This window comes from Kryptolebias marmoratus, linkage group LG24, assembly GCF_001649575.2.
Source record: "Kryptolebias marmoratus isolate JLee-2015 linkage group LG24, ASM164957v2, whole genome shotgun sequence".
Classification (NCBI taxonomy): Eukaryota; Metazoa; Chordata; class Actinopteri; order Cyprinodontiformes; family Rivulidae; genus Kryptolebias; species Kryptolebias marmoratus.
Genome location: NC_051453.1, coordinates 17,149,221 through 17,157,733, shown reverse-complemented (window position 1 = coordinate 17,157,733; position 8,513 = coordinate 17,149,221). Strand labels below are relative to the sequence as shown.

General features: G+C 41.3%; 1 protein-coding gene across 3 annotated transcripts in view; it reads left to right on the top strand.

The window, feature by feature from the left end:
• Positions 1–234: 234 nt before the first annotated feature.
• osbpl1a (oxysterol binding protein-like 1A) overlaps positions 235–8,513 on the top strand; it is a 29,422-nt gene continuing 21,143 nt past the window's right edge. Inside the window, exons 1-12 of one of the 3 annotated variants that reach the window (XM_017428828.3) lie at positions 235–541; positions 2,345–2,474; positions 2,989–3,074; positions 3,174–3,248; positions 3,410–3,521; positions 3,672–3,757; positions 4,332–4,476; positions 5,038–5,105; positions 5,207–5,251; positions 7,449–7,522; positions 7,703–7,766; positions 7,845–7,946. In XM_017428828.3, coding sequence (XP_017284317.1) covers positions 2,351–2,474; positions 2,989–3,074; positions 3,174–3,248; positions 3,410–3,521; positions 3,672–3,757; positions 4,332–4,476; positions 5,038–5,105; positions 5,207–5,251; positions 7,449–7,522; positions 7,703–7,766; positions 7,845–7,946 — 981 coding nt within the window. In that variant the 5' untranslated portion in view covers positions 235–541; positions 2,345–2,350. The remainder of the gene's footprint in view (positions 542–2,344; positions 2,475–2,988; positions 3,075–3,173; positions 3,249–3,409; positions 3,522–3,671; positions 3,758–4,331; positions 4,477–5,037; positions 5,106–5,206; positions 5,252–7,448; positions 7,523–7,702; positions 7,767–7,844; positions 7,947–8,513) is intronic. The other 2 variants (XM_017428829.3, XM_017428830.3) reach the window with 2 other exon arrangements.

Sequence of the window (8,513 nt, the reverse complement as noted above, 5' to 3'; positions counted from 1 at the left end):
TTTCGTCTTCCGAGTTCTAAAAATAGTATTTGAACATCGACCAATGAAAGAAAAATAAAAGCGACACGACATTTTTTTTATTAAAGATAACTTGCAGGCAACGTCTAGCTTTAATAAATTACTTTAATTTTCCGTCGTTCGACACGTCACGGACTTTTATTTTGAAAGCACAGCACCAGTTCCGCTGAGCTGAGATCAGCTGATCTGAGTGTAAACAGTCAGCAGTGACAGGGAGGGACGTGAGAGGGAGAGTCGGTGTGGGACGGAATAGTCCGTGTGTGAGTCGGCATTAAACGGGAAGTGAGTGTGAGAGAGAGAGTGTGTGAGTGTGTGAGTGTGTGTGTGTGTGTGTGTGTGTGTGTGTGTGTGTGTTTGGTGAGTCAGTGGACTGACGGCGCGGTGTTTGCGCCGCGGCCGTAGAGCAGCAGGAAGCGGCTCCGACGGGCTTCAAACATCCCATGCAGCTTCCCGTGGGACCCCTGTGAGAACCGAGCAGCTCCGACTGGACCCCCGCATCCTCACCTCGCAGAACCGGAAAGCTGTAAGTCTCACTTTTTGCGCGGTGAAGTTAGTTACAACCTCAGATAACGCTGTCCCATCTGGTCCCAGCTGTTTCACACAGTCACATTGTGCTCTATGTAGGTGAGCTGAAAATAAAATCCTCCCCTTCGAGAGCTGCCTAAAAATCAAAAGCCACTTGATCTCATCAGCCAGAAATGCAAACATCACTTTTTATAGACACCAGGCTTTCACTGCTGCAGAGTTGAAAGTACTTTCCATAAAGTTAATCAGATTAACCCAACACAGGGGGAAACCACCCCTTTACAGGGCCACAAGATCAAATTAGGGGGTTATAAGATAACTAACAAAAAAACAAAATATACATTTTCAAAGTTGGTACTGATTTGTTGATTTTAGTCATAAAAGTCAGAAAGTCTAATTAAATATGCACAAATAAATCTGCTTAAAAATGTTGCTTTATTGTTAAACTAATTTGTTCTTTACAAATAAATTTATTTTCTATCATGTGGCAGTAAGTTTGAATTTTGACACTGAAATGTAGTGGTGCTGGCTTTAAAAGTAGCACGAAATTGTAGAAAATGGGCTCCTTTAGTAGGGTAAATCCGAACCAGAGGGAATCATAGGAATAAATCTTGTGCCTCTGAATTTATTTGTTGCTGTTTGAGTTATAATGTCAGGACATAATAAAATGTCTATGCTTCAAGTTCCTGGAGCAAGGTGTGATATATTTCATGTGTTGTGTAATACTGGTTTCCATTTCTGCATAAACAACATTAATTCCTACCAAGAGCTGTGATTGCAAAGTAGCCGTGTTTGATACTTTTAAGGTGTTTTTTCCTGCTCACTGAAGAAAAACAAGTGTTCAAGCGTCACATGCTCTGCAGGTAAACCTGTTTCTGTGCCACGAGATTCCCTCCCTGTCAAACTGAAGCATCCGAATTTCTCTGTCAGTGTGATTTATCGATCCTTCCCTGCAGTCACGTCACGTGATATACCATCTTGTGAGCGTTTTTGTTTTTCTCCTCTTCTCTTCTTCTTTAAGCACCAATGATTTGATTGCAGATGCAGAATGTCTCGTGCTCGTGCTTTAAGTCTGGTTAAAGGGAAAGGAGAGGGCTCGTTTCCTTCCTGTAAGGCTGGTCTAGTGACTGTCATCTTCAAATAATCCAGATTTCCTTCTCCTTACTGTCAGCAGCTTCTCTTTTAATGTCTGGGGGAAAAAAACAACATACCCTTGTGACTTATTTTCCACACGCCTTTATGGTTAAGAAATTGTGACTTATTAAGCAATACCAACAATTTAGAAGGCCTGAGCAGTAGTTTTGAAGGTGCAGTCGGCTGATTTTACACCTGAATATTTTAATGTCATGTTAAAATCACCAGCAGTGTCTCTGCTTGCAATGAACACCATCCTTTGAAACACTGATGACTGGTTTATAATAAGCATAAATCTCAGCTGCTTGTTTTTTTTTGTTGTTGTTGTTGTTGTTTATTAACTTAATGAATCATCTCTCCCTAAGAGTGGTTGTTTGTTTGTACAGTCATGTGGCAGTGAGCTGTGCAGAAACAAATGCCTGCTGCGTTCGGTGAACCGAAGCAAAGCTAGAAGGAAGAATGAGTCAAAATTCCTCCACCAAAGCAGACAATTAAAGTGGTTCTACAAGTTACTGAACCACAGGATGGACTTAGCTCTTCACGCGCCGTTTCTGCGTTCCGGCTTCACTTTTGCCAAAATTAGTCAGGACACAGTGAAATATGCAACGTGCTGGATCAGGAATGTGAAAAATAAAAAAAAATGCTTCTTTTCTGTTTTGCCCTGCAGGGGTCGATGGAGGAGCTGAAGCCAGAGGAGCAGTTCCTGCGATGTGCTCGGAACGGAGATCTGCCTGGGGTTCAACAGCTTCTCGAATCCAAGACGAGGGCGGAGGCACAGATTGATATTAACTGCAAAGGTATGCCTTTAACTCTTAGGTAACACACCTGGGTTATATGAGTCAAAGCACTCATGGGTCCAAGTGACAGAGGTGGGACTTGGATGATCTACATCCAATCCAAGTTTAAAATAAGTTCATCAAAGCCAGCATTTCACTAATGAGAACAAAGTCCAAATTAAACATCCTGGATATTTACATCTCAAAAAAAGCACATGACCTAAAGCAGATCAAAACTTTGTCTTTGTTTGTGGCTCCAGAACCAGACTGAACATAAATGCTTATGAAAAAAAAAAAAGTACCTCCATTTTGCAAACTGTTAGATCTTCTATGAGAGCATCGGGAAGACATTTTCTGATTGAGTGTGTTAACTGTGCTAGAACTTGTCTGAATAGGAAATGAAAGAAAAAGCCTGGAAATGTCTCCCAAATGATCTGTATGGAGTTCTGTTTTGATGAGCATGGCCCTCTGGATCTAAAATGTAGAAACATGAAGTGTGCTGTTGTAATGCAGTGCAGCATGTCTGTTCTGTCAGGTAAGAGTAAGTCAAACTTGGGATGGACGCCTCTTCACCTGGCCTGCTATTTTGGTCACAAAGACGTCGTGGAAGTGCTGCTCAAGGTAGTGGGTTTTTTTTTTTGTTTTGTTTTGTTTTTTCATTAGAAAGTGGAAATCCTAACAAGAATGGGCAGGTAACGTGTGTCACCTTACATTCTGCAGGCGGGTGCAAATGTCAACTTGCCCAATAATATCGGAGATACGCCGCTGCATAAAGCTGCCTTCACGGGAAGAAAGGTGTGTTCGCATGCAAAATGCTTTCAGAATTTCAAATGTCCTTACGATCTTTACGCCTACGATGTAAGGTTTTGTTTTTTTTTGTGCATGCATTTGTTCGTCCGCTGAGTCACTAAATCAACCAACCAATCAATCAATCAATCCCATCACATATTGATCAGGAGGTTGTCATGCTGCTGCTGCACTACGATGCATGCGCTACTGTCATCAATGGGACAGCTCAAACTCCCAAAGATGTCACTCAAAACGCAGAGATCAGAAGCATGCTGGAAGGTGAGGGATCCAGCCTGTCGTCTTACAGGTTACCATGGAAACGTGGGCTCAATCAGTTCCCACGTTAATTCATTTAACATCCATTCATACAAGGTATTTATGTTATGCATATGGCAAATTATCTTTCTGTGAATGACGTCTTGATGCCAGCGGCTGAGAGAACGGAAGAGAGGAAGCTGGAGGAGAAACTTTTGGAAGCTGCACGCGAAGGAGACCTGTCAGCGCTCAGTCTGTTGGTTAGTGCCACTGCTTAATGCTTGATGTAAAGCTCCGACAGATACAAAACTGAAGTCTGAGTCCTAACGCTGGAGTACAGCCCAGTTTCAAAAGCGTTGTTGCGCTTTTAAGTACGTAAATAAATCTGAATCTCTTGATTTACCAATCATTCACACCCAATGTTTACTTTTAAATATCATGAATACATTATTCCAAAAGCTTTGACAAAATTCTCCTGGTAAAATTTCTAATAGTCTATTCTCATATTCTTGGTAAATGCTTTGTAACTGTGTGATAAAAAGGTGATTTTAATGCATATTGTGTTTACATAAAGGATACGCCTCACTGGGACCATTTTGTTTGAGTACTTTACCCTTTAATGCTTTAAAGTACATTTACATATGGACAGTGCACGTACCTTTATCCAAACAGATTTAATATCCTTTCTTCTGCCACAGTTAAATAAAAGGAACACCATAATCCTGCTTCTTTCAGGGTGTAAGAAATCAGAGTCGAGCTTCATCTCACTGCAGAATAATAAAGAAGCAAAGGCTCAGATCTCATATCTGTTCCTGTTGTGTGTGTTTGCTGTAGCTGAGCAAGAAGAAGCCTCCCGATATCAACTGCACAGATCTGCTGGGTAACACGCCGCTGCACTGTGCCGCCTATCGAGGGCAGAGACTGTGTGCCCTGAAGCTGCTCAAGAGCGGAGCCAACCCGAACGCCGAGAACAAAAACGGTGAGACGCATCACCTGCTGCTGGCAGCTATGAATGCAGGTTGGGGTTTCAGGTTTTTTAGTTTCTTTATCAGCAAATACAATGGGGGGAGAAGCAAGAACTATGAACTGACCCGAACATTTGTCTTCCCTGTGAAACAAAGTCTTTAAAATGATTTAACTACATTTTATGTCGATAGCAGAAACACAGAATCCTACCAGTGTCTCCCCTTTTAAAAGCTCCTCATCTTTCTAGCAGCAAAACATTTTTTCTTCAGGTGTTTAGTGACAGCTTTACATTCCTGCATTTGTCTCTGTATCTGCATCCAGATAATTAAAAAAAAAAACTGCTTTGGCATGCAGGGAGCATTTCTGCAAGTTTACACCTTAATTATCTTTCGCAAACACACACAGAGGCTGTTTCTGTCACTCAAACAGGATCAACATTACAAAAAGACGTCTGTGATTCCATCTGAAGCACAAGTTTCAGTGGAGTCCTTAATAAATCTAACTGCTGTCATCAACATGTATGTCTGGTTGTGATAAAACTCCCCCTGTGTTGTGTTATGTGTGTGATTCACAGGCCAGACTGTGTTTGACCTGGTCACGGATTCAGCGATGAAGCTGTGTCTTGAAGGCAACAATCATCGCGTGAGTGCTCAGCGGATAGTCGGCTTGGCAAAGTTAGAGCTGATTTGGTCTTTGATTTGTTTTGTACACTGCTGATGTTCCTTCATCTGTGGCTCCTGCAGGGTTTGACCCATCATGTCAAGAAGTTTGAAGGGCCTCTATGGAAGGTAAAAGTGTGGTCGCTGAGAGAAACCGATCCATTAAAGACTGAGAAATTACAAGTAAAATGGAGAAATTGCTCTCCAAAGTTTGAGATGTTTTTTGGGTTGTTTTTTTTTCACAGACAGCCTGCTGTTGCAGAGAGCTTAAACTGATGATTCGTATCTTTTAAAGCAGGGCTCTGTGGAAAGGCTATGAAAAATCAATACCTTACCTGTTCTAGATAGGCCTTTGAACACCCTCAGTTTGGAAAAATAAACTTTAAAGGGATAGCTTGGTCATTTTTGAAGTGATGTTCTGTCAAACAGTTCTGTCAAACAGTCAAGCAGTAATTTCAGGCGAGTATTAGTAGTTCTTGATAGGGCTTTCGTACATGGCCTTTCGCCTCTCCACAGATGTCTCTGCACATCTACCTACCAGGCATCTATATAGTGTGGAAATTAAGCCCCCGCCCCTGCTCTGGAGATTCCTCGTTCAGTTCTCCAGAAATCCGTGCTGACACAAACTAAGACGTCCATTCCCCTTTAAAATATTAAAGTGGAGTAATCACACAGCTTTCTAAACTCTGTATAAAATCCGTATATACGAAATTCCGGACAGATATAAATATGTCATTTTGCAGGGGTTGCTACTAGGTGAGCCGACTCCCACTCTGTCCAGTGATTTTTTTTTTGTGTGTGTGTGGTGCAAAATGATTTTTGAGCCTTTGTGTTGTACCTAATGAACACTGAAATAGCTATGTATTTCAAATAGGCTGAAACTGTCTCAATCCTGCATTGTTCCCAGCGGTTTGGGGGGACACAGCGTAATAGGATAAATCATTGTTCTTTTGGCTTTGTTTTTCTCCGCACACTTTTGCTACGTCTGCACCACTGTGTTAACAGCTAATTGCTGTGTTGTTAGTTGCTGCACGGCTGGTGTCTGACACACTTTGGAGTTTCCTGCTAAACAAAAAGAAGAAAAGGCGGGGGGGGATATCAAATAATGAAACTGGCATTCCTCGAGGAGACGCATGCTGCCTGCTGCCTAGGATGCCAAAGTTTAAACAAAGATCTCATGTGATCAGTTAGTGCCTGGGCTACGTGTGGGTGATGACCACCAGGTACCACCAAATGTTAGCTCCGTATCTGTAAAGCTGACTGAGTTAGAGCCATTTTTGTGTCCACTAAGTTAATTAAGAGTGGTAGCCATCTTAACTCCAGAAGTTAATTAGTTGTAGATGTACATCCAATTATTACTTTTTAATGTAATCTGTCAAGTGGTTCATGCGATATTTTTGCTAACAGACAAACAGACACACACAGGCAGTTACATAATAATTTCTTTTTCATGGCGGCAGGCGATAATAAGCCTAAACGCTCCATAGAGCTGAAGGAAACTACAGATCCACATGTTTATTCTGTCACGCCTCATTACTTGTAACAAACCTGTACACATGCAAGTCCTCATGAGAGCCAAATATATTAATTACAGCAGCTTTAGGGACACAAAACCAACAGGAAATTAATCTGGCTAACAAGATAAATGCCAACATAAATGGAGGACATCCATCTCACGTTGTTTCACAGGATGACAGACCTTCATTACTGTCAGCACAGCCCTGTTGTTTTGCTCCAGTCATTTCCATACGCGCATACCAAGTGTGTGTTATCGCACGGCTGAAAATAAGTCCCGTTCGAGTTCCCACCAAGATGCTTTTATAAAGGCTGCTGGGAGCCAACACAGTTCAAGATTATCACCACTGCCAAATGAGTGCACAACGTCCAAACATGGCTCTAATTCAGTCATTTTTACAGATATTGAGGTAAAAATTTGGTGCGGTTGTAGCTGAGAGTCATTTCCAACACATAGTCTGAGCTACTTTCAAGGTTTGATCAAAATAACGACAAAATTGGCACTTTTCAACATAAGCTATTAATCTAAAACTCGAGCATGGAAGGTGGTAGGGAATGCTAGGTCTATATTTTAGTCAGAAAAGAAATATGTATGGTATTCACTTCTTTGTGTGCCTTTCAGGTCATATTTTTTAACACTCACAGCACGTTTCCTAGTGGAGCAGTAACAGTAGCGCCTGTGTCTTTTCATTTTGATTTAAGTGTTTTGTTTTGTTTTTTTTAAGTACCCACACTGACAGATAATTTCATACAATCAATTGAAAACACAACTAATGGCACTTCTCTGATGTCCCCTTCCCCCCTTCAACAGAGCTCCAGGTTCTTTGGCTGGCGCTCCTACTGGGTCGTTCTGCAGGACGGGGTTATAAACTGGTACTCCAAACAGTAGGTGCAGCTTTGGTTGTGTGCCTTAAATGTGGTATTCAACGACGGGGAAATAGCTAGATCTGATAGAAGGTCCTCAATGTGTCAGATAGATGTGATAAGGGATTAAGCATTCTGTCTCTTCTTCTGAAAACTGTGTTCTCGTCGAAAAGAGCTCATTTGTGTCTCTGTCACATGAAGGTCGGATGCCGCTACAAACGACAGACGGCAGGGCTGTAAGTCCCTGACAAACTCTCACTGCTCGGTAAGACAGGAAACTGCACCTATTTGATGCTTTGTTGCGCTTATTTATCTATACATTTATTCTCCTACCCTTTTCCAGGTACGAGCCAAAGATAACCGCCTCTTCACCCTGAAGTGCTTCGATGACAGTGTCCATCACTTCAAAGTTTCACCGGAGCCTGACCCGGAAACAGCAAGAAAAGTGAGTTGAATTTCTCTCTTTTTTTTTTTTTTTTTTTTTATTCTAAGGGAAAATGTATCTTTCAAATACTCCTTTTTTCTGTTTTAAAAGATCCTTCGGTTATTTCCATATATATTCAGACACTTTCTAATCAACTACTGATAAGTTAATTTCTGAAAAGTTCCTCATGTGAAGGACTTCTTTCATTTTTTTCTTTACATACATCAGCATAAAACCCTGATTGTAGATTTAAAGTCTGAAAAATGAAGCAAATCCAACCAAGAAGTCAGATTGAACATCAATCTGGAAAGGTCACTCCAAGTCCTGCTTTAGCATTTCTTTTAAACAAACCCAAACATGCCACTTTTGCGATTTGCCACAAAAATAAAGATATTTAAATGCCTTGGCTTATGAACCTCCACCTTTACTTCATTCTGTGATATGCAGATGTGGCTCTGCCTTCATCTCTGCCACCCAGCTGATGAAACAGGCCTGCCTCGATGTTGTTGTTCTGCTTTAACTCCTTTTGAAATAAAACGGGATTTTGAAATAGAGAGCAAATGTCAAGAAGAGGAAGCTAAAGTAAAC